Source organism: Chlorocebus sabaeus, chromosome 16 (genome assembly GCF_047675955.1).
Source record: "Chlorocebus sabaeus isolate Y175 chromosome 16, mChlSab1.0.hap1, whole genome shotgun sequence".
NCBI lineage: Eukaryota > Metazoa > Chordata > Mammalia > Primates > Cercopithecidae > Chlorocebus > Chlorocebus sabaeus.
Window position 1 is genome coordinate 1,485,122 of NC_132919.1, and position 25,707 is coordinate 1,510,828.

The 25,707-nt window shown below is 48.7% G+C and overlaps 1 protein-coding gene across 1 annotated transcript in view; it reads right to left on the reverse strand.

Moving 5' to 3' along the window:
- Positions 1-168: 168 nt before the first annotated feature.
- The window catches only part of PITPNA (phosphatidylinositol transfer protein alpha), a 43,269-nt gene continuing 17,730 nt past the window's right edge, over positions 169-25,707 (reverse strand). The window contains exons 5-12 of the mRNA XM_008009798.3: positions 23,005-23,012; positions 21,513-21,587; positions 19,576-19,659; positions 17,683-17,760; positions 17,428-17,538; positions 16,511-16,633; positions 4,915-4,982; positions 169-2,714 (exon numbers count right to left, since the gene is read on the reverse strand). Coding sequence (XP_008007989.1) covers positions 4,938-4,982; positions 16,511-16,633; positions 17,428-17,538; positions 17,683-17,760; positions 19,576-19,659; positions 21,513-21,587; positions 23,005-23,012 — 524 coding nt within the window. The 3' untranslated portion in view covers positions 169-2,714; positions 4,915-4,937. The remainder of the gene's footprint in view (positions 2,715-4,914; positions 4,983-16,510; positions 16,634-17,427; positions 17,539-17,682; positions 17,761-19,575; positions 19,660-21,512; positions 21,588-23,004; positions 23,013-25,707) is intronic.

The window sequence follows — 25,707 nt, forward strand, 5'->3', positions numbered from 1 at the left end:
TTACAATTCAGATGTGCGATGTTTGCATAAGTAAACTGACAAGGGAAATTTTCAGACACATCTTGGTACCTCTTCCTAATCTTGCCCTGGTAAAATGGGGGTTATCAGTGCAAGTTTGAGGATATATACAGTTGGAAAATGGACATCACCAAACTGGACTCCAGAAAGCTCTGTCTAGGATTTTATTAGACTGCTTTTTTCTCAATATACCTGTATTGGAAGATTGAGACAAAAAGGCACAAACTCACATTAAATAAACAAGGTAATCTAATCAATTCTACAAAGTGTAGTTTGTAAAAGAAGTAGCACTAGGAACCAACCAAAGTAAGTCAGGGAGTCCCAGCAGGGACTGTAAAAGGAGAACTTGGGAAGCTATACACATGCCCACGATACTGACCCTGTCCCGGACCTCTCTGCATGAGAAGGCCAGAGCCCAGCACCCTCCTACAGAGGCACTGCTGCTTCTGTTGGGGCTGTGACCCTGGAATTCTAATGGAAGCAGCTGGTCTGAAGCGGCATGGCACACACTCAGGTACTACCCCTGGAGCTGAGCCTTTATCATAAGTCCCTCTGAGTGCTAGTCAGTTTGGGGCGGCGGGGGGGCGTTGACGAGGAAAGGGGGTACTTAAAAGAAGCCAACACTGTTGCCCAGCAGCAACACCATCCATGGGGATGGAACAGACCAGGGACATCCTCCTTTGTTTATGTGGGCTGGAGTTCCAGATCCAGGCTGACCTTAGCTCATAATGGATGCTTTTCAACTGGGGCAACAGGTGGAGGTGGGAGGAACCCTCGTTAGGGCTAAAGTGATATGTGTGGGTCTCAAGAACCAAAAGAAGGAGACTAACAGCTGCTGACCCTCAGACCACGTAAACAACTGTCTGCCTAGAATGTTAGTTTCGAGATAACCCACATTTGGACTTCCCCTAGTTGATGAAGAAGGGACATCTTTAAGTACAAATATAATTAATAGCTAATACAGAGCTTACAGGAAAACATTTACATTTTTCTCCAGTAGGAATGCCTCTTCTCCAACTTTCCAAGCCAGATAAATGCTACCAGCAGTTGAGATGCTACCCAGATGCATTACTAAAGACCCCTCAAGGTGAGGAGACTCACACAGAGAAAGGTGTCTGTAACAAGACATCTGGTTCCAAAGGGACCTCAATGAAGGTCAGGGCTAACCATGCTGGGGGTCTGAGTCTGTCCACCCTTGCCCCAGGAGGGCCACAGGGAAGCGTCCATCAGGATGGCACAGGTACAATCCTGTGAGACACTCCCTTATTGCACTTAGAAATGAGTAAGGCAAACAAACTGACAAAAACAGGATACATTCTCCAACCCACTTCTTGCTTCCCAAAGATTTGGTCTCTCATTAGCAGATGCACCCAGGCTAGCGTAGGCTGGGATCACAGCACACTTAGGCCAGCGTGCTTCACAAGGTTTGGGGACTGTCAGGTGACACTACAGCTCTCTCAGATTCTCCCACTAAGAGGCAAACTCAGGCTCTGCCAAGTTGTAGGAAGCTATGAACACTGGGCAGCGTCTATTCCCCTGGAGCCTGGACTTCCTCACCAGCCTACTTTGGTCGGGTTCTGTACTATGATCACTACTTGCTTTGGATTTTCCAGGACAGAACTCAACATGGGGGTAGGACGGGCTAAGTTCTTGATCCCCAAATTCCTTTCCGGCAACTGGAGACGAGGGAACATGTTCTGCTGGAAAAAGCTTTTTGCATGCTCATATTGTGCAGCATGAAAGATCAGGACTCTTGTGTCCTAACCAGCCTCAAAGACAGAGGACAGGGACCTAAGAAAGCACAGAGAAAAGAGGATTATTGCTGAGTGGCAGCACCAGCCCCAAAGGGAAGAGGAGGAGCGGGGACGTACAGAGCTCCTCGGGGTCGGACAGTTGGCATCTAGGGGGCGACTCAATTCTAGGGGCCACATTCTAGGAGAATTCCCTCCAAGTGGAGAGTTGACTGGGGTGATTTTGTAGGTTCTGCAGAGAGATTCAGAGTGGGCAACAGGAGGGCCAGGAAGCCACAGGTGTTTCTAAGAATAGTAACTAGAAATTCAGTGATTGGGGCAGAGTTATTCGTATTTGTTAAATTTTCTTAAATAGAGACTGGCTGAGCCTTGGGTACCTCCATAGTGCTAGACTGCCCTAACGATGGGTTACTGGGAGCAGAAGTCAGAGCTGCAAAACCACATTGCTATTTTGTGGAAGTGGGGGGGTGGGGGAAACACTGTATCTTTAGCTCATCCCCTCTCCCCACATGAGCACTCAAAATTGCAAAGATCTGCCCAGGAAGCAAAATACCTCAGTTTATCCAAGGTTGAGAACAAATGAACTTAAATCATTTAAATCACCACATCACAAAAGGCAGCTATTTGAAAGACTGAAAATGTCACTTGGAAATAAAGGCCGAGGGCACACACAGAAATGGGTCAGAACACAATGGAGAGAGACGGAGGAGCTGTAAATACAGCAGCCTACATGCCACGTATCAGAGGAGCAGGCTCCTGCACACGCGGGCTCTGTAACACCAGACGGTCTATTTGTTCACAATATTAAAGGGCATCTAGAATTAGCTACAGTAAGGGATCGAAAGTTGCCTGAAGAATGGGCACAGAACGGCTGCGTCCGAAGATGGCCTGTCACTTGGGAGGGTGGAGCTGCTGGGCCTTCCTGTTGACCACTGTCTTGCAAAACTAGAAGAAAAATAAAAGTATTAAGGAAGCAAGAGGAGAAAACAGAAACACTGTAAATCATCCTGAAGAGGAGAAGGGATGCCGGTGGGTGGGGAAGGGAGTGGGGAGGGCACTGAGGCCCGAGCAGTGATTGAGAAGCTGGCATCACAGCAGTCCACCTAATTCCACCCTCCTGCCCCCCAGAAGCTGCTTTAGGAACATGGGGCAGGGAGAGTAGGCAGGGCCTGGCATCACTGCTGGTGAGACCCTGGCCCTCCTTACCCTCTTAGTGTTAAGAGGCCAGTTTTTATTTGCGAAAATGATTTTCTCTCTGAGCCTAACTGGGAGCAGAGCTAGGTTTTTCATTCAATGATTAGACTGCTGTGAGCTGCTGGAATCCCATGACTCGGGTGTTGTACAGGGCACTGGGAAACCAGCACTGAGAGCTAATGGAAGGAAGAGGCTTGGGGAAGAGTGACAGCATGAAACAAGGGGCCCCCACTCTGGCCCTGTGACCTGGCAGAAACACCCTCCCAGCATCTGAAAGATGCCACCTCTGATGAGGGCAGCTTAGTGTGGGATCGGGGGTGTAAAGAGGAAGGAAATGAAAAACCAGACACAACAGTGGGTTCTAACAAAAGCTGTCTGGCCAGCAAGTTTTCCAAGGGGGAAGGGCAGGTAATGGCAGCTTTTGGGAGCTAGGAACTGGCGCTAGCGTGGGAGGGCCAGGGAGTGCCCAGCATGACAGCTGCAACTTGAGATGGATCAAGGTGCCAAGGGGAAGAGTGATTAGCAGCAGATGAACTTCCCTGCTATGTCCACCACCCTCCCTGTCCACGTCTCTATCTGGGTGGTTCTTTGGAAAACGTCCCTGAAATGTCCCAGTAGCCATAATCTCTTCTAGTGGAAGCAGAGAGCTGTTGAGCATGGCAACCATCATGACTAGAGGGAAGGAGGAATAGGTTTTCTGACTCCATAGTGAGCTGCTGAGGCCTCGAAACCCAAACTGATTTTAGCGTCTGTGACACGCACAGTGAGAAACTTGGTACGTACAGTGAGAAATGTGGTACGCACAGTGAGAAATGTGACACGCACAGTGAGAAAGTTGGTACGTACAGTGAGAAATGTACGCACAGTGAGAAATGTGACACGCACAGTGAGAAATGTACGTACAGTGAGAAATGTGGTACGCACAGTGAGAAATGTGACACGCACAGTGAGAAATGTACGCACAGTGAGAAATGTGACACGCACAGTGAGAAATGTACGCACAGTGAGAAATGTACGCACAGTGAGAAATGTGACACGCACAGTGAGAAATGTGGTATGCACGGTGAGAAATGTACGCACGGTGAGAAATGTGGCACGCACGGTGAGAAATGTGGCACGCACGGTGAGAAATGTGGTACGTACGGTGAGAAATGTACGCACAGTGAGAAATGTGACACGCACAGTGAGAAATGTGACACGCACAGTGAGAAATGTGGTACGCACAGTGAGAAATGTGACACGCACAGTGAGAAATGTACGTACAGTGAGAAATGTGACACGCACAGTGAGAAATGTGACACGCACAGTGAGAAATGTGGTACGCACAGTGAGAAATGTGACACGCACAGTGAGAAATGTACGTACAGTGAGAAATGTACGCACAGTGAGAAATGTGACACGCACAGTGAGAAATGTGGTACGCACAGTGAGAAATGTGACACGCACAGTGAGAAATGTACATACAGTGAGAAATGTGACACGCACAGTGAGAAATGTGACACGCACAGTGAGAAATGTGACACGCACAGTGAGAAATGTGGTACGCAGTGAGAAATGTGACACGCACAGTGAGAAATGTACGTACAGTGAGAAATGTATGCACAGTGAGAAATGTGACACGCACAGTGAGAAATGTGGTACGCACAGTGAGAAATGTGACACGCACAGTGAGAAATGTACGTACAGTGAGAAATGTACGCACAGTGAGAAATGTGACACGCACAGTGAGAAATGTGGTATGCACGGTGAGAAATGTGGTACGCACGGTGAGAAATGTGGCACGCACAGTGAGAAATGTGGTACGTACAGTGAGAAATGTACGCACAGTGAGAAATGTGACACGCACAGTGAGAAATGTGACACGCACAGTGAGAAATGTGGTACGCACAGTGAGAAATGTGACACGCACAGTGAGAAATGTGACACGCACAGTGAGAAATGTGGTACGTACAGTGCAGAGGGGGAAGGGTGGCTTTAGTCATCTGCTGTCATTCCTTTCACTGGGTCCTTTTGTCTCATCTGGAAAAGAAAAAGCAGGAAAAATGGAAGGCTCCTGCTGCTGATGGAGCTCCCACCTTCTCAGTCCTGCCCATCGGTGGGGTGGGTCATATTTTGTATACAAAGCAAGACACCAAAGGACAGAATTCTATATATGGACTCGAAGCCATACATTTCCAGGTCTGTCACTGGCCTCACCATCCATGATTTCTAGTTCTCTTCCTTGTGTTACGGTGTTTGAAGCACTTTTTTTTTTTTTGGTAGAGAGGTGTGTGTGTGTGAGGGTCTTCCTATGTTTACCACGCTGGTCTTGGACTCCTGGCCTCATGCAATCCTCTGCCTCAACCTCCCAAAGTGCTGGGATTACAGCACAGGTGTGAGCCACACTTTGCCCCTCTCTGTTTCATTCACTTATTCATTCAACAAATACTTACGAAACATCTTTTTGTGTGTGTGTGTGAGGAGTCTTGCTCTGTTGCCCACTCTGGAGTGCAGTGGCGCAATGTTGGCTCACTACAACCTCTGCCTCCCAGATTCAAGCGATTCTCCTGCCTCAGGCTCCCGAGTAGCTGGGATTACAGGTGTGCCCCACCACACCCAGCTAATTTTTGTATTTTTGGTGGAGACGGGGTTTCACCATGTTGGCCAGGCTGATCTTGAACTCCTGACCTCAAGTGATCTGCCTGCCTCAGCCTCCCAAAGTGCTGGGATTACAGGTGTGAGCCACTGCATGCAGCCTCAGTGAGGCATCTCTTTAGTGCTAGGAACTTCCAGAGCTAGGGATTTTTAACTGTGAACTAAACAGACCAGTTCTCTCCTCAAGGAGCTTATATTCTGGGGCAGGGTGGGCAGAGAACAAACATTCATCTATCAGCTGGGACTATGGGCTCCTCGGATAGAGACCGACCGTGGGTAAGTGCTATTTTAGGTAGTTACGGAAGCCTGTAAGCGAGGTTTGAGACGAAACCTGAAAGAAAAGAGGGAGAAAATCCCGTGGTTCTCCAGGAGAGAAGTGCTCCTGGCAGAGGGACAGAACTTCCCTTTCCTGACCTGTTTAAAGGTGGGCACAACGTGGTGTCAGAACTAGACACAAGGATGCAGAGGTGGAAAGTGCAGAGGCAGGTCTCAGATCCACATACGTGCGAGGCTGCTGGAAAACAGGATGGGGGATTCTCTGGAAGCACCGAGTGGTCCCTGTCACTGGCACCTTCCAGGCAGAAGCAGACATCACTTACTGGGGATGCTGTAGATGTGATCTCTCTAAAATCAGTTCTGACTTGAAAACTCTATCCTATGTGAAGAATGTCAATCCATTAGTTTTCTGCTCAACTTTTGTTCTTTATAATGTTCAACAAATTTTGAGCACCTAAGAGCACAGCTTCTAGAATCAAACTCCCTGGACTATATTCTGTTTGGTTTGAGACAGGGTCTGGCTCTGTTGCCCAGGATGGAGTGCAGTGGCGCAATCATGGCTCACGACAGCCTCGACCCCCCTGGCTCAAGTGATCCTCCTGCCTCAGCATCCCAAGAAGCTGGGACTATAGGCCTGTGCCACCATGCCCGGCTGACTTTTTTTTTTTTTTTTTTGAGACACAGTCTTACTCTATCGCCAGGCTGGAGGGCAGTGGCGTGATCTCAGCTCACTGCAATCTCTGCCTCCTGGGTTCAAGCGATTCCCCTGCCTCAGCCTCCCCAGCAGCTAGGACTATAGGCATACACCACCACGCCCGGCTAATTTTTTTTTGTATTTTAGTAGAGACGGGGTTTCACCATGTTGGTCAGGATGATCTCAATTTCCCGACCTTGTGATCCGCCTGCCTCGGCCTCCCAAAGTGCTGGGATTCCAGGCGTTAGCCACTGCGCCCGGCTGCCTGGCTGATTTTTAATTTTTATTTTTTTAGTGTGTGTGAGGACAGGGTCTCATTGTGTTGCCCAGGCTGGTCTCGAACCCCTGGGCTTAAGTATTCCTCCCGCCTCGGCCTCCCAAAGTGCTGGGATTACAGGTGTGAGCCACTGCGCCTGGCCTGGATTGTATTTTGACTCTATCACTAATTGTAAGTTACTGCACTGCTCTCTAAGCCTCAGATTTTTTTTCTTTCTTTTTTTTTTTTGAGACGGAGTCTTGCTCTGTCACCCAGGCTGGAGTGCAGTAGTGTGATCTCGGCTCACTGCAACCTCCGCCTCCTGGGTTCACGCCATTCTCCTGCCTCAGCCTCCCAAAGTAGCTGGGACTACAGGCGCCTGCCACCACGCCTGGCTAATTTTTTGTATTTTTAGTAGAGACGGGGTTTCACCATGTTAGCCAGTATGGTCTCAATCTCCTGACCTTGTGATCTGCCCGCCTCGGCCTCCCAAAGTGCTGGGATTACAGGCGTGAGCCACCACGCCCAGTCTTTTTTTTTTTTGAGACAGGGTCTCACTGTGTCACTCGGGCTGGAGTGCAGTGATGCGATCACCATGCCAGGCTAATTTTTGCATTTTAGTAGAGATGGGGTTTCGCCATGTTGCCCCCACTGGTCTCACACTCCTGGACTCGACCAATCTGCTCACCTCAGCCTCCCAAAGTGCTTGGATTTCAGGTGTGAGCCACTGTGTCTGGCCTAAGCCCCAGTTTCTATAATAATAAAATAGAGATAAAAGTACATGGGGTTGTGATGAAGATTAAGATCTTCAGCTGATTGCGGTCAAGAGTTCAAGACCAGCCTGGTTAGCATGGTGAAACCCCATCTCTACTAAAAATACAAAAAAAAATTATCTGGGCATTGTGGCAGGCGCTTGTAATCCCAGCTACTTGGGAGGCTAAGGCAGGAGAATCGTTTGAACCCGGGAGGCGGAGGTTGCAGTGAGCTGAGATCGCACCATTGCACTCCAGCCTGGGTGACAGGGCGAGACTCCATCTCAAAAAAGAAAAAAACAAAAATTTCATGTACTTAGCATAGCAGAGTGCTTGACATAGAGTATGCATTCAGTATTTGGGACCTATTGTAGAGATAAAAAATTATTTGAGATGCTGTTCCAAATGTTATTTATGCTATATAATGAAGAATTATTATTACTGTTATTTTTGAGACAGTCTCGCTCTGTTGACCAGGCTGGAGTGCAGTGGTGTGATCTCGGCTCACTGCAACTTCTGCCCCCTGGGTTCAAGTGATTCTCCTGCCTCAGCCTCCCGAGTAACTGGGATTACAGGCACCTGCCACCACACCTGGCTAATTTTTGCATTTTTAGTAGAGACGGGGTTTCACCATGTTGGTCAGGCTGGTCTCGAACGTCTGACCTCGTGATCCGCCTGCCTCGGCCTCCCAAAGTGCGGAGATTACAAACGTGAGCCACCATGCCTGGCCAATAAAAAATTATTTGAGACCTCGTTTCAAATGTTATTTATGTTACTCTTTCGTTCCAGACACTGTCCTGTAGCAAAGGAGGTGTTGTATAGAAGCTCTGAAGAACCTGGAATTTTAAGCCATAGCCCACTTCAGAACTGTGTTCTAGTCACTGAAAGTTTAATACTGCCACATTTTGTGGAGATTCTATCTCTGGCAGTAGTTCTCCACTGGAAAATTTTTTTTTTTTTTTTTGAGACAGGATCTCACTCTGTCGCTCTGTCACCCAGGCTAGAGTGCAGTGGTGTGATCTCAGCTCACTGCACCCCCCACCTCCCAGGTTCAAGCGATTCTCCTGCCTCAGCCTCCCAAGTAGCTGGGATTACAGGCATGCACCACCACGCCTGGCTAATTTTCTATTTTTAGTAGAGATGGGGTTTCTCCATGTTGGCCAGGCTGGTCTTGAACTCCTAACCTCAGGTGATCCGTCCGCCTTGGCCTCCCAAAGTGCTGGGATTACAGGCGTGAGCCACCATACATGGCCAGCTTGTCATATTTTTAAAAGACAACCCTGTGATGTTAGATTGGAATTAGATGCATTTGTGTGAACATGATATATGATGCAGATACGGAAATAACTATAGATATATAAGTCCCCTAGCTCTATCCTATGAGAAGGTCTGGCTGGGAGCTGCAATACCTCAGTGGAAATAGGCACACCCAGCACCCAGATCCCATTTCCAAACACCCTCTCTACTATACGGAAGCAGGGCTCCTTGAAGATGTGGCCAATTACAGAGCTGGGTCATGAAAAAACAAGATAAACCCAGAACACCTTATGCTTCAAGGGGACAGCAGTAACCTCACTGGTAACTGGACGGAAAGACACAGAATAGGATAAAAAGAACACAGTCTGTGACATTTGGCCTTCAGATACACCAGTGGGGTCTAATCGTGCAGAAACATCAACAACTCCACATTGAAAGACATTCTACAAAATTGTACTATCGTTTTGAAAGATGTTACCATTGGCAAAAATTGGGTAAAGGGTACATAGATCCTTCCACATTATTTTTTATAACTGCAAGTGAATCTGTCAATCATTTCAAGATAAAAGGTTTGGTGCAGAAATGAAGCTGGCTGGGTGTGTTGGCCCACGCCTACAATCCCAACACTCTGGGAGGCTGAGGTGGAAGCATCACTTGTGGCTGGGAGTTTGAGACCAGCCTGGACAACATAGCAAGATCCTGTCTCTACAAAAATTTAAAAAATTTAAAAAATTAGGTAGGCATGGTGGCCTGCACCTGTAGTCCCAGCTACCTGGGAGGCTGAGGTGGGTGGATCACTTGAATCCAAGCATTTCAGGCTGCCATACTCCAGCCTAGGCAACAGTGTGAGACCCTGTCTTATTCTGTCACCCAGGCTGCAGTGCAACGGCGTGATCTTGGTTCACTACAATTTCCGCCTCCTGGGTTCAAGCGATTCTCCTGCCTCAGCCTCCCGAGTAGCTAAGATTACAGGCACCCGCCACCATACCTGGCTGATTTTTGTATTTTTAGTAGAGACGGGGTTTCTCCATGTTGGCCGGGCTGGTCTTGAACTCCTGACCTCGGGTATCAGCCTGCCTCGGCCTCCCAAAGTGCTGGAATTACAGGCTTGAGCCGCCATGCCCAGCCTAAACTGTATTTAAAAAGCAAACAGGGCCAGGAATAGTGGCTCATGATGGTAATCCCAGCACTTTGGGAAACCAAGGTGGAAGGATCATTTGAGACCAGTAATTCAAGATCAGCCTGAGCAACATATTGAGATCTTGTCTCTATGAAAATAAAAAAATCAGGTGGAGTGGTGGGCACCTGAAGTCCTAGCTACTTAGGAGCTTAATGTGGGAGGATCACTTGAGCCCAGAAGTTGAAGGCTGCAGTGAGCTATGAACACAGCACTGCACTCTAGCCCAGGCCACAGAGCAAGACTCTCTCTTTTTTTCTTTAAAAAAAAAAAAAAAAAAAAAGAAAACGAAAACAAAGCTATTCCCATGACCGGGGATGTTGGCTGGTATTCCAGGTGGCCTGCCACCACTGCCAGCAGGTTGAAGGGAATTAAGACTCCATGAGGGGCTGGGCGTGGTGGCTCAGGCCTGTCATCCCAGCATTTTGGGAGGCCGAGGCAGGCGGATCACCTAAGGTTAGGAGTTCAAGACCGTCCTGGCCAACATGGTGAAACTCCGTCTCTAGTAAAAATACAAAAATTAGCCGGGCGTGGTGGCGCGCACCTGTAATCCCAGCTACTTGGGAGTCTGAGGCAGGAGAATCCCTTGAACCTGGGATGTGGAGCTTGCAGTGAGCTGAGATTGCACCACTACACTCCAGCGTGGGCAACAAAGCAAGACTCCGTCTCAGAAACAAAAAGAGACTCCACGAGGGCAGTGTCATCCTTCACATACAGGGATCCTGCAGCCTCTGCAGCTCCTATGAAAGTTTGAGAGGCTAGGCGCAGTGGCTCACGCCTGTAATCCTAACACTTTAGAAGGCCGAGGCAGGTGGATTGCCTGAGCTCAGGAGTTCGAGACCAGTCTGGGCACCACGGTGAAACCCGTCTCTACTAAAATACAAAAAATTAGCTGGGCATGGCAGCATGCGCCTGTAGTCTTAGCTACTTGGGAGGCTGAGGCAGGAGAATTGCTAGAACCTGGGAAGTGGAGGTTGCAGTGAGCTGAGATCGTGCCACTGCACTCCAGCCTGGTGCCACTCCACTCCAGCCTGGGCGACAGAGTGAGGTTCTGTCTCAAAAAAAAAAAAAGTTTTAGGTTCTTGGCTGGGCACGGTGGCTCACACCTGTAATCCTAGCACTTTGGGAGGCTGAGGTGGGTGGATCACCTGAGCTCAGGAGTTCGAGACCAGCCCAGGCAACATGGTGAAACCCCGTCTCTACTAAAAATACAAAAATTAGCCGGGCGTGGTGGCGTGCACCTGTAGTCCCAGCTACTTGGGAGGCTGTGGCATGAGAATTGCTTGAACCAGGGAAGCAGAGGCTGCAGTGAGCAAGATCACACCACGGCACTCCAGCCTGGGTGACAGAGCGAGACTCTGTTTCAAAAGAAGAAAAAAAAAAACAAGTTTTCTTAAAAATTTTTAAGTGAATTCTCTTTTCTGAGTCTCATTATCTAAAGAGTTAATGGCCAAAGGCCCAAGAGGTTCTTGTTCAGTGAATTATAAAATGTCCTTAATTTCTGTGAGCCACAGTTTCTTTATCTATAAAATGAAACTAATACCTGTGTATAGGTTGCCATGAAAATTGGGTGATGTAATACATGTGAAACTCTTAGCATACATGATAGGCACACAGGAAGTCCTCAATACATGTTAGCTTCTATTAATAATACAAACATTTTTATTACTACCATATTTGGGAGACAGTGAGTTCCCCATTACAGGCAGTGATCACGCATAGGCTGGTGGGGAAGCTGCAGAGAGGACTCGAGCACTGAACATGTCACTGGACCAAATGACCTTTAAGATGCCTCCTTCCAGTTTTCAGAATATAGGCCTCTTAAGAGAGCACGAGCTTGGGAAAGGGAGAAAAAAGGCAAGTTGGGGAGAAAGAGAGACAAAAACTGCTTTCCTACAGGCACATTATTTCCAGAAATTTTTTCTTTTTAGGGCAAAGAACTAATCTCTTGATCCCTTGCTTCCCAAATCTTTAAGCCTCATTCAAGAATGGTGGGTCCACCACACAGGGACTAGAGTTACAGCGGTGGTGGCTGTGGCCTTACAGTGACCCTTCATCACTCACAAACAGAATCTGCCTGCACTAGACGACTGTGTATTGGCGTAGAGACTAACGGTCATAACTCCTATTGCAAATGTGCAGTAAATCACGGCCCATGGAAGACAGGCATCTATCTCTACTCCTCCCCCAAACCCTACAACACGACAGTAAAGGAATTTAAAAAGATAAAAACTATGAAGGCAACAAGAACAGAGGACACCACAGCAGGTAAGAGCCAGTTAACAACCTTCTGGGAGATGGAAAAAGGACAGAAGAGTCAGTAGCTAATTTGCAGAGCAGCAGCAGCTTAACTTAAGTGCCTGGAGAATGGGGAGCCGAGAAGGAGCTGCAGGTTCTGCAAAGGCTCAGGTACGGAAGCACCAGGTCCCGCTGCAGGTGGGAGTACCAGCTGTGGCTGAAAACTGACTGGTGACTTGTTTGAAAGTCCAAATGGAGAATGGTTAGGACCTGGTGTTCCCTTCTCCTGCTCTGGAAGTCAAGCAACCACTCTGCTTCCCTTCACAGCAAAAGCCAGGAGGTTCAGTCTCAAGCACTGAGAGAACCCTGACATCAGGACCCCAGGTGCTGCTAGCGGGAAGGTGGGCAACAGGCAGAATATGAGGGGATTAAAGTTAAAGCCAACCAATGGCACAATGAGCCCACTGGGACCCTTCCCCAGTGTGGCCTCCAGAATGCCGGCTGCCTGCCTGTCTCCCCCAGCAAGAGACGGGGGAGCCCTCTCTAGGGAAAGTGGGAAGCCTCCACGAAAAAAAGACTCCAAGTCCTGAGGTAGAGGTTCCCCCGCCCACTGTAACTACCGAGTACCCTGAGGTAGAGGTTCCCCCACCCACTGTAACTACCGAGTACCCTGAGGTAGAGGTCCCCCCACCCACTGTGACTACCAAGTACCCTGAGGTAGAGGTCCCCCCACCCACTGTGACTACCGAGTACCCTGAGGTAGAGGTTCCCCCACCCACTGTAACTACCGAGTACCCTGAGGTAGAGGTTCCCCCACCCACTGTGACTACTGAGTACCCTGAGGTAGAGGTTCCCCCACTGTAACTACCGAGTACCCCGATGTAGAGGTTCCCCCCACTATAACTACCGAGTACCCTGATGTAGAGGTTCCCCCGCCCACTGTAACTACCGAGTGCGCTGAGGTGGAGGTTCCCCCACTATAACTACCGAATACCCTGAGATAGAGGTCCCCCCACTGTAACTACCGAGTACCCTGAGGTAGAGGTTCTCCCCACTATAACTACAGAGTGCCCTGAGGTAGAGGTTCCCCCCACTGTAACTACAGAGTACACTGAGGTAGAGGTTCTCCCGCCCACTGTAACTACCAAGTACCCTGCAGTGAAGCCCACCCACTGATTTGAGGAAAGCCCCTCACATGAAACAGAATCCAACACAAACTGGACAAAGAAGCTCAGAGGAAACATTGAGGGAGTAGAGAGATGCTTCAAAAAGCAAAAACCAAAACTGCCGCTTCAGAAAAGAAAGAGAAAGGAGAAAAGATGTATTAATAACACAGAAGAAATGCTTAAAAATAATTAACAGGAGAGAGAGAAGTTAACACCAGAAAAAAAACTCCCAGAAAGCAGGCCGGGTGCAGTGGCTCACGGCTGTAATCCCAGCACTTTGGAAGGCCGAGGCGGATGGTTCATCTGAGGAGGGGTGTTCAAGACCAGCCTGGCCAACATAGCAAAAACCTGTCTCTACTAAAAAGGCAAAAATCGGGTGAGGTGGTACATGCCTGTAGTCCCAGCTACTCGGGAGGCTGAGGCTGGAGAATCACTTGAACCTGGGAGGCAGAGCTTGCAGTGAGTTGATATCAGGCCACTGCATTCCAGCCTGGGCGACAGAGCCAGACTGTCTCAAAAACAAAAAACAAGCAAAAACAACTCCCAGAAAGCAGACTAAAAAGGAAACAAAAAACAGAAAAAATTAGGAAGTCAATTCACAGGGTCCAATGTCTGGCTAATAAAAATTCTAGAAAGCAAACAAAACAGGAAAGAAAATTATTACATAAATAATACAAAAACATTTTCCAGAACTGAAGAGATCTTTTGATTTAAAGAGGCCACCAAGGCCAAGCGCCATGGCTCACACCTTTAACCCCAGCACTTTGGGAGGCTGAGGCCAGCCAATCACCTGAACTCAGGAGTTTGAGACCAGCTTGGCCAACATGGTAAAAACCCCATCTCTACTAAAAATACAAATATTAGCTGGGCGTGGTGGTGCACGCCTGTAATCCCAGCTACTCGGGAGGCTGAGGCAGGAGAGTCGCTCGAACCCGGGAGGCAGAGGTTGCAGTGAGCCACGATTGTGCCACTGCACTCCAGCCTGGGTGACAGAACACGACTCCGTCTCAAAAAATAAAAATAAAATAAAGAGCCCACCAAGTCAGAGCAAAATGAATGAACGGAGCAACCCTACCACATTATTATGCAGTGCATATCACACACCAGCCAAGCAGACCATCCATGTAAAGACTCAAAAAAACCCTAAGGATATAGATCATTGTCCTTCAACATACGGGGGGGCCAAGGGTTAGTTCCAGGAGCCCCACATATACCAAAATCTGTGTGTACTCAAGTCCCCCAATTAAGTGCGGAATCAGCTCATGAAAAGTTGGCCTTCTGCGTATGTGGGCTTCACATTCCATGAACACTATATTTTTTATCTATATTTGGTTTAAAATAATCCACCTATAAGTGGACCTGCATAGTCCAAAACCATGTTGTTTCAGGGTCAAATGTACACATAAAAACTAAGCTAGCAAAAAGAAGGGAGGCAATTATTAACTTGTTCTTAGAAAACAAAAAATTGTACACAAAGGGAATTAAAATCAGAGTAGACTACAGGGCTCACTGGGAAAAAGAATGACAACATCATCATAATGTAAACACCAAGTAATGAATTAGCCAAATATGGTGATAGTGAAGGATGGAGGACGTGTGCGAATGGTGGGTGGGTAAGAGAGCTAAATCTTCCATAGGAAGAAGTCAACAGTTAACATCTAAAGTGAAGAAATTCAGAACTAAGAGCAAGCTGGGCACAGTGGCTCACACCTGTAATCCCAACATTTTGGGAGGCCAAGATGGGAGGATCGCTTAAGCCCAGGAGTTCAAGACCGGCGTGGGCAACAAAGTGAGACCACGTCTCTACAAAAAATTTTTAAAAATTAGGCAGTGTCGTGGCACACACCTATGGTCCCAGCTACTCAGGGGATTGAAGTGGGAGGATTGCTTAAGTCCATGAGGTTGAGGCTGCAGTGAGCTGCGATAATGTCACTGCACTCCAGCTTGGGCAACAGAGCAAGACCCTGTCTCAAAAAATAATCATCATCATAATTAAAAGGATTGGCCGGGTGTGGTGGCTCACGCCTGTAATCCCAGCACTTTGGGAGGCCGAGGTAGGTGGATCATGAGGTCAGGAGATTGCGATCATCCTGGCTAACATGGTGAAACCCCGTCTCTACTAAAAATACAAAAAATTATACCGGGCATGGTGGTGGGCACCTGTAGTCCCACCTGAGGCAAGGAGGGAGAAGTGATGGCAGTTCTTATGAAACAGAGCTTCCCGCCTTATTATATTTTTAGCTCCAAGAGGCAGGAGGGCCCAAAATTGCATTTAGAGGGAAGAGTACAGGGGGGTGATTAAAAGCTGTGGTTCTGGGGTCAGAAAGTCCTGAGCTCTTACTCTGACCATATCACCTACAAGACAGTGTGACCCAAGGCACAGCAGCATGAAGCTCTCAGAGCCTCCACTTCCTCATCTGACGGTGGGGAGAGCAGCAGCGCCTCCTCACGGGTATCGTGAAGACTGCAAGACGTTGTCCGTAAAACCCTGAGAATGGCGCACAGCACACAGTGAGTGCTTGAATGTTACTGACAATCTCCTCTGAGTGGGCCTCTCAGGGAAGCGTCAGCATCTCCAAAGGAGGCATGAGGAGCGCTGGGTCCTCCCCCTGCAATCCATGCCAAGGCCAAAAAAAGGAAAGCAAAAGCTCCCAGCTCTGACAGCTCACAACGACCATAGAGAGCCACCAGCGGTCAGCTCCTGCGTGCGCTGCAGCTGTCCTCTGTGTAATGTGCATGGTATTCATGGCTCACCCAGCCTGCCTCCTCCCAGGGTCACCTCCAGCTCTGCAGCCCCGCATGCTCTTCCCCACCAGGCTCTGAAGCATCGCTGTAGCAGCTGTATTACCCACTTGGCATTCGGCACATACTGCCATATTTGTCTCTGTGAATACGCCAAGACTTCAACTCAACTGTCAATTCAAGAGCACAGGCTGTTTTCTTCCGTATAGTGCCCACGTATTGCCCAGCAGGATACCTTCCCCGCAGCAGACACTGACGTGTTCCCAGAACTACAGGATGGTGCTCTCAGGGAAGTGCCCAGCAAAACAGTCTCCTTAATCTTCATGCGTTTATCTAATTGAGAGCCTCCACTTACTTCATCCAGCTGTCTCTTCGTCTCTTCTTCCATCCTTCGAATGTCGTCCATGGTCAGGTCAACCCACTTATCGAGCCAACAGAACAGCTGCCTGTGGAAGTTTGTAAACAGACGCCTCTCTTGCTATGTAGAAAAGGGGGAACCACGTTAGAACGCAGGAGGCGAAGGCCGCTGCCACAGCCCTTCCCCCCATGCACTCCACACAGATACCCACACTAGACTGGGGACGGGAGGAGGAGTGATGCCCGGCTGGTTATCTGGGTCAGCCATGGGTCAAGGACCTTTGCCTTCCTGGGTCTAACAGGTATGGCTTCACATAGGAGGGAGCCCCCAAGAAAGAAGGACGCCTGCCTCACGCTAGGCCCTCTGCCCAAAGCACTAGCCAGACAGCAGCCCATGAACTCCTAGGCAAGCCAAGGGCCCCAAACAACTGCCACATTTCTTCCTGTCTCTGGCGTCTAATGCCAGATGAAAACTGGCCAGCGGCTAGGAAATGTGGCGCAAGTGAGGCTCAAACACGTCGGGGGATTAAAAGGCTATAAAACTCCTTAGATCTGCCCAGCAGAGTAATTCAGGGCACTGGCCAATCTGGCTCACAGTATCTCTTGCCTTTTAGCTGCAAGAAAAGAAAGATTGAGTTTTATTTGTAGGTCAGTCATAGCAAGTCCCTTCCTGTGGCCTTCTTTGGCCTCGGTTTCCTTCCCTGTCACCTGTGGTGCCCCTGGAAGGACAGCATTAAACCGTAAGACACTTAAGTGCAAGGGAAAGTGCACATCCGGGAAGCCAAACTGTGAGGTGTGCTCATGCTGGCAACCCTGCCATGAGGTCACATGGGCTGGGCCATCGTCTTCTGTTGGGCCAAACACCCCCCACCGCACACACGCAGTCACTGGGAAGGCCTCAGCCGAGCTACTTACCTTATGGATAAAGTTTTCCACTTTGTTCTGCAGGCCCCACCACTTGAACTTGACAGTCACCAGTTTGTATGCACACATATACGGGCAGTCCTTCTGGTTTACAAGTTCTTGCTGCATTAGAAACATACCCACGGGTAGGCAAGTAACTACGGGCAGATCTCAGGCCGTCCCAGCTCACCCCAGCCATTCCCCTCCTCCGCAGGGACGGCTCACCCACACGCAGCCCAGCCCCTGGCAGTGGGGTGTGAATGGTACCTTCCAGTTGGGGCCCAAGGGTCCTCGGCCTGTTTTGATAGATTTAAATTTTGCCGGGTCTTCCTCTGCCTTGTAATCCTGAGAGAAATTGTGGAAGTGGGGTTGGAGGGGAGTGGGAGAGGGAGTGAGAGATGGGGAGAACAGATTTTTCATTAGCATTCACTTCATACCAGATCTTGATGCTGATGGCGCAAAGCAAATATGGGAAAATGTTACAAACAAGATGTAGCACTGTTTACATTAGCCTCGGAGGAGAGTTCTCTGTGATTTTCTCTGACAGGGTTTGTTTTCCATTTTGCCAGTATGAAGGTCTCACCAGACTGTCTGAGCAGGCCCATATTTACAGTCTTGAAGACATTTCAACCTGGGGTGAGCAGCCAAATCACCAGGGAAGACTTTTTTAAAACGTAGATTTTTGAGTCACTCCAACTAGAACCCAGTGACTGTAGAATATCTGCAGGTGAGGGTAGCACAGATCTGTTTTTTGTTTTTTTAAATCTCTGCAAGTGACTCTAAAACACAGCCAGCACTCAGAATAACCAGGTGTCCTTCCTTAACTCTTCCAGTGCCGTCTCCTCTGGCTTGTTTTCACAAAGTCAGCACTGGAAATGTTCACTGTGTGGAACTCGTCCACTACTGGGGAGTCTCACTTCACGGATTTCTAATGCAGTCAATTTCCTGTGTTAATTAAACCACAACAAAAGTTCAAATTTCAGCTATCCCTCTATGTGGGCTCGGGAAACACAAACTCATAGCATCTACTTAACAAAAATAACAAAGATAATAAATTTCTCTCTCTCATGAAGTATTTCCCAAAGCTGAGAAGGTTTTTTTTTTTTTTTTTGGAGACAGAGTCTCGCTCTGTCACCCAGGCTGGAGTGCAGTGGCGCAATCTCGGTTCACTGCAAGCTCCGCCTCCCGGGTTAACGCCATTCTCCTGCCTCAGCCTCCCGAGTAGCTGGGATTACAGGCACCCACCACCTCGCCCAGCTAGTTTTTATATTTTTATTAGAGACAGGGTTTCGCCATGTTGGCCAGGCTGGTCTTGAACTCCTGACCTCAGATGATCAGGCACCTTGGCCTTCCAAAGTGCCGGGACTACAGGCGTGAGCCACTGTGCCCGGCCCCAAAATATCTTAAGTGCAGAGTGACCACAGGAAAGATGTATCACACCCCTGGGATACCAAGAGCAAACACGCATTCGAGTTACATTCCTGCCTTTTAATCCCAACAGGGCCTCTGCCTAGTAAGAATGGTAATGAATGAGGAGGAATCTAACCCCCTCATTCCATGAGCAAATACTTCCTGGGTGCAAAACAGTGAGCAAGCAAGACCTGGTCCCTCTTCTGACCAAGGTCATGGTCCAGCAGTGGACTGTCCTAACACACACTGCTGCAAAGTGTGTCCTAACACACACTGCTGTTACTCTGAAAAGCTACCACCCACTTCTTGAGGGCAGAGGACCTGTCTTTCCATACGTTCTGCATCCCTCACCTGGAACCCAGAGATCCTGACAATATTCCGCAACACAGTAGGCAGGAAATAAATTTTTTTAAATTACTGAGTTGGAAAAATAAATTTGAGAACTGGTGCTCTGATTTTTCAGGCTAAGCATCATTTTAGCAGGGCAAAATACTCTAGCTACAGCACCTACTAAGTCTAGTAATAATTTTCAGAGGCCAAACAGGGCACATAAATTTGGGCCACTAATTTTCTGGTGGTATCCCCAACTCAAGACAAGAAGACTCTTAATACTCACTTTTAAAAATACAACAAACAATACACATCAGAATTTCCTTTTGTGCCAAGTTGGGTATGGTTTCCTGGTTTCTCTAACATTGAGAAGTCATTTCTGCATCTCAAAGGCCACCCACATCTCTAAACAGATCCTACCTTGCTAAGCACTTGGCTTCGATCTGCAATGTCTATATATATGGCTTCCACATGTTTCCACGTCTCAGGCTCCAGCTTATGCACCTGCGGGAACAAGTGGGTCACCACTATGCAGTTTTTGTCAGCTATCAAATACCCGTTAGGGAGAATGGACACCTAGAAACTGCCATTCCCACAGCCGCAGACGTAAGATTCCTACTGGTAAGTAATTATATAATTACATACAAAATTATCCAAAGAAATGGGAAAATGGATTTTTTTTTTTTCTTTTTTTTAAGAGACGGGGTCTCATCATGTTTCTCAGGCAGTGGCTATTCACAGGAGTGATCACAGCACACTCCAGCATGAACTCCTGGGCCCGAGTGATCCTCCTGCCTCAGCCTCATGCCTGGGCCAGAGGGATCCTCCTGTCTCTCAGTCTCCTGAGGAACTGGGACTACAGGCGCACAGCACTGCACCCAGCTGGATGTTTTGTTGGTTTGTCTGAGATGGAGTCTTGTTGCGACGCCCAGGCTGGAGTGCAGCAGTGCGATCTTGGCTCACTGCAACCTCCACCTCCTGGGCTCAAGCGATTCTCCTACCTCAGTCTCCCAAGTAGCTGGGATTACAGGCACGTGCCACCACACCCAGCTAATTTTTGTATTTTTAGTAGACATGGGGTTTCACCATACTGGCCAGGCTGGTCTCAAACTCCTGACCTGAAGTGTCCCGCCCGCCTCGTCCTCCCGTCCCCCCTCCAGCCCCTGCTGGATTTTAAGTAGACATGACTGAGAACGAATGCTCTGACAGTTCAGGCTAAACGTCACTTCTACAGGTCAAAATGCTTTCCGGGTGTTTACGGTGCCCACACCATTTCAACATGCTCCCCGCTGTAAAGACTGTAAACCCTTCCAGAGATGGTGCCTGTTTGGCAACATGCTGATAATTTGGATCAGGCTGTACACGCATGTAATACAAAATTATGACACAAATTCAAAATGGACAAAAGGCTACAATAGAGAGTAACCAGAGTAATTCTTCCTCTTGCTTGTCCCCCGCCCTCACTCTAGTAACAGCCACCTCTAAGAGATCCTACATGCAAACATCCACGTGCGTGGACTTTCCTTTTAATATGAAGGGCGGCATGCATACACACTGTTTCATAACTTCCATTCTTACCTAAACAGTAAACCTGAAGACTGCTCCCTACTGGTTTTTTCAAGGCTGCAAGGATGTCACTATTTGGCTGCACCACAATTCATTTAACGCTGTCCTACTGACGGGCTCTTACGTTGTCTTTTGTTTTTGGAGACAGGGTATCTGTCACTCTGGTGCCCAGGCTGGAGTGCAGTGGTGCAGTCACAGCTCACTGTGGCCTTGACTTTCTGGCCTCAAAAGATCCTCCAGCCTCGGCCTCCAGAGTAGTTGGGACCACAGGCACATACCACCACGCCCAGCTAATTTTTTTTTTTTGGTAGAGACAGTCTTGTTATGTTGCCCAGTACGGTCTTACATTGTTTTAAATCTTTGGCTACACAAAGAAGACTGCAATGAGTCTCCTTGTACATATGCTATTTCATATGTGTAAAAATAACTATCTGATCAACTCCCAGGCATGGAAATGCTAAAGGACAGGTGTATTTTTACATCTGGGGAGTTACTGCAAACTGTACTCTATAGAAAACTGTAATTTTGGTCTTTTAAAAATACAGCTCCCGTGTGCCAGGACGTGCACCAATCCAAGCAGCACAAGAAGGCCTCATAAAAAGTTCTGGAGATCACATTTTGCAAATGAGAGACACAGCAATCCCATGCTGGTAAGACAGGTCTAGGCAGAGGCCACTGCCTTCCCGGCCAGGCAAAAGAGGACCACAGGGAGGACCACATGGGAGCGATGGAGAAGTTACAAGGCAGAGACTCGAGACCTCACCCGGGGGCTCTTGGGAACTACTACTCACGTTCTCCAGCGTCCCAAGATCTGGTTTGTGCCAGGTTTCAATTTTAATCAGAAAGTCTTCTTTCATGTACTCATTCTGGAAGAAGGAAAAAAAAATACATGAAAGTCACAGGTTCACAGTTGAGAGTAACCATCTCCCATTACTGGAGATGGGCATTAATGGATCACGGGCAGCTGGGAGATTCCAGCCTCTGCCTTCTAGTAACAGCTAACTTGACTGGGAGCCCATGACACACTAGGCATGCATGATTCCCACATTCCCAGACATTCAATCCCCACCCCAGCCTGAGAGCTCTGTGGAATCACCCTCATTTTACAGATGAGGAAAGTGAAGTTCAAAGAGGTTAGGTGACTTAACCAAAGTCACAGAGATCGGGCTGGGCATGGTGGCTCACGCCTGTAATCTCAGCACTTTGTGAGGCCAAGGCGGGTGTATCATTTGAGGTCACGAGATCGAGACCAGTCTGGCCAACATGGTGAAACCTGTCTCTACTAAAAATTCAAAAATTATCCATGCGTGGTGGTGGGTGCCTGTAATCCCAGCTACTCAGGACGCTGAAGCAGGAGAATCGCCTGAACCCAGGAGGCAGAGGTTGCAGGGAGCTGAGATTGCACCACTGCATTCCAGCCTAGGTAACAGCAAGACTGTTTTAAAAAAAACAAAAAAGTCACAGAGATGATGACAGAGTTGGGCCTCAAAACAGGTTTGTCTGACCTCAAAAATCCATGCATTTAGCCACTCTAGCATACTTCAGTGTGCCACGTGCTGATGGGTAGTAAGTCGTGTGGAAAGGGCACAGGAAGACTTCCTAACCCATCAAAGATACTGACCACAGCCCCCTTCCCGCCAAGTAGCCTGTGGCTGAGACCTTCAGTTCTCTTCTCAGTAACTCAACCCTTCAAGCTAATTATTGCCTCCCTCCCTTACTGCCTCTTAAAAATTGGAACTTCTCAAAGGAGACACACATTAACCCATTAACTCCTCAGCAGGACCCAGTTTCCCAGAGACAGCCAGTGTTTACCAGCAGGGACAGGGCACTCAGATGGGTGTGCTGAATAGCTGGGGGTGGACAATGACAGAGGGGATGGCTGTGGAAGAAAAACCCTGCTAACTTCACGATTTTGCCAAGGGTCAGTGCTCAGTGGGGTCAACAGATGCACAGATGGGAAAGGGATGTCGGTCAGGTCAGCTGAATGGAGATCTCTCCACAACCTTGAAAAGGTGTGACCTGGGGAGGGACGGCCTCGAGCCACTGTGTACAAGTCAGACTCACAGCCAGGATGCACCTGATGGAGCCACAGGCCAATGCAGCCTAAAGCAGGTCATCATGCCAGTTAACAGGTTCCTCGTTAGTCCATTGACAGGACTGAGCCTCAGCAACTCCAAACATCAGCCACAGGAAAGAATACCCGAGACCACCAGTGCGGTCACATTTTTCTCTCTCCTGTTCTTACACGTCATCTACAGTTCCAGCCCCCTCGGCGATACTTACTGTGATAACTGCTCCCAGGCAAGGACATGGAAAGAAGAGAGAAAAAGATTAATGAGGATGCAGAAACATCTGCCCCCCCCCACAGGGAGGATGAATGGCAGAGTTCTTCACTCCCTGTGGCTTATTCTACAGTCACCTCCAAGCCCCAGGGAGTCAGAAATACCTTAACGCACCAACCCACAAATTTCACTCAGACAAATGTCCCAAAAAACCAAATAGGGAATTTAATTAAAGCGACGCCACCATGGGCTTCCTGGGATTCTTCTCGGCAGGACACTGACAGGGACCAGCTCTGACCAGGGGAGGTGCCGCAACCCATCACTCTCGCATCAGAGGATTCCCAGGCGCCTCCCACCTCCACCCCAGCCTCTACCTCCCGGGGCCCAGAGCCGGGGGCTTGGGGCCAGGCACTGTCTCTGCCTCCTGCACCCTTCCCCTCGCTGTAATCGAACCTTCCAGGCACGGCACTCCTGCTCATTGTAATGGGAACCCCTTAGAAAGATGGCTCAATTATTTATCAGAGAAAATGACTGCAGCTCTCATGTCACTGGGGAGTGGACTAGCTGCTCCTGAGACTGCCCGGTTCATTCTGTACCCTCTGAATTTAGGAGCTATGTCCATTTCTGCTGGCTGCCCACTGCCATGTTTGTAGAGGATACGGGGCTAACAAACTCCATAACTGAAATGAAGGTTACCCCTGAGCACAAAATGAGGCAAAGTTGAAATATAAAGAATAAGAGCCATCCGTAAACCCGGGAGGCGGAGCTTGCAGTGAGCTGAGATTCGGCCACTGCACTCCAGCCTGGGCGACAGAGCGAGACTCCATCTCAAAAAAAAAAAAAAAGAAAGAAAAAAAAGAATAAGAGCCATCATGTACAGAAATAACCCAAAAGACTGTAACTTCCCCAACCCAACGAAAGACACTTAGAAGGAAGCACCAGATTAAGATCACAACCGAAAGGCCTCCACTGAAGTCACCGCCTGTGAGCAGCTTAAAGAAAACCACGTTAGAACAAGAAAAGGAAATGATGGGTACAGTATCTCGGCGGCAGAAACTCTGCTGTGCCCCGGTGGGCCCGGGAGCCCCAGCCCGCACATGTGGCATCTCTGGCAGCGCCATCCCTGGAGTGGGGGCAGCAGTGCCAGGCTGGCCTGGTCTGATGACACCAGCCATTAAACTCCTCCAGCTGAGCACCTCTCCTGAATCCACCTCCTCTAAGAAAGCCTCTCCTGGTTCGGCCTCTCCGAGACGCGCTCATCAACGGACCAGGAATCTGCTCACTCAGCCAAGGGGACGTTCTTCGCCACACACTGGCATTCTGATTGTCATTTGGTTTCTCATGTAGAAGAATCCACAAGGAGAGAATGCCCTGATCATCAAATGGGATGCCTGGTTTCGGTAGTCATTCTGCATTTCAGTGTCACTTCACAGATTGGTGCTGGGGTTTTTATACATTTGTCTTTGTGAGATCGTGAGACACATCCACTCAGTTCTGACAAACTGGCTTTCCGAATCCATGAGTGTGACAGCCCTTGCTCACCTTTTCATGCCAACTTCAGTGACCAAACAATCCTCCCCAAACCTTCTCCAGGCCTCCCAGGCCCTCAAACACCTCTGCATTCCAGTATTCCCTGTTGTGCAAACTGTAACCCGAGGTACACAGAAAAGCCACAGGAAATCTTTTGCAGTGGGAGAGCAGGGATTTCCAAATAAGACTAATAAGGCATTTTAAAAGCATGGCAGGGCCACGTGCAGGGGCTCCCGCCTGTAATCCCAGCACTTTGGGAGGCTGAGGTGAGTGGATCACCTGAGGTCAGGAGATCAAGACCAGCCTGGCCAACACAGTGAAACCCCGTCTCTACTAAAAATACAAAAATTAGCAGGGCGCGGTGGCGCATGCCTGTAATCCCAGCTACTCGGGAGACTGAGGCAGGAGAATTGCTTAAACCCAGGAGGCAGAGGTTGCAGGGAGCTGAGATTGCACCACTGTACTCCAGCCTGGGTGACAGAGCAAGACTCAGAGCAAGACTCTGTCTCAAAAAATAAAAAAGTTTGAAATAAATAAATAAAAGCATGGCTTAGCGATACTGCATGAGCCGAGGGCTATGGTTCCAGGAAGGGATGGAAGGAGAAACAAACTTGCTCTTCCTTTTCCCACTTTCATTCACTCACAGACCAACTCCTATCTCACCCTCTCCTCACTTCCAACCCATCAGCTTCAACGGAAAAAGAGAGGGAAACAAGCTAAGAACAGCAAGAGCTGATCATTACCAGAGCGTCCCAATCTGTCTGCATTCCACTCAGAGGAAGGAAGAGCCTTCCAAAAGCCATGGGGCATTTTACTTCATGCTCCTCCATCTATCTTCCTTCAAACTTGGATCTACTGAGGCCAAGCGAAGATGTCTGAACTAATAACCTCTCTCCCATCAGCCCCAAGGGAACTGGAAGGTAGCCTTCCTTGCCTATTTCTACCTCTTGTTTTAAAAGAGCAAGTGTCTAGGCCGGGCGCGGTGGCTCAAGCCTGTAATCCCAGCACTTTGGGAGGCCGAGACGGGCGGATCACGAGGTCAGGAGATCAAGACCATCCTGGCTAACACGGTGAAACCCCATCTCTACTAAAAAATACAAAAAACTAGCCGGGCGAGGTGGCGGGCGCCTGTAGTCCCAGCTACTCGGGAGGCTGAGGCAGGAGAATGGCGTAA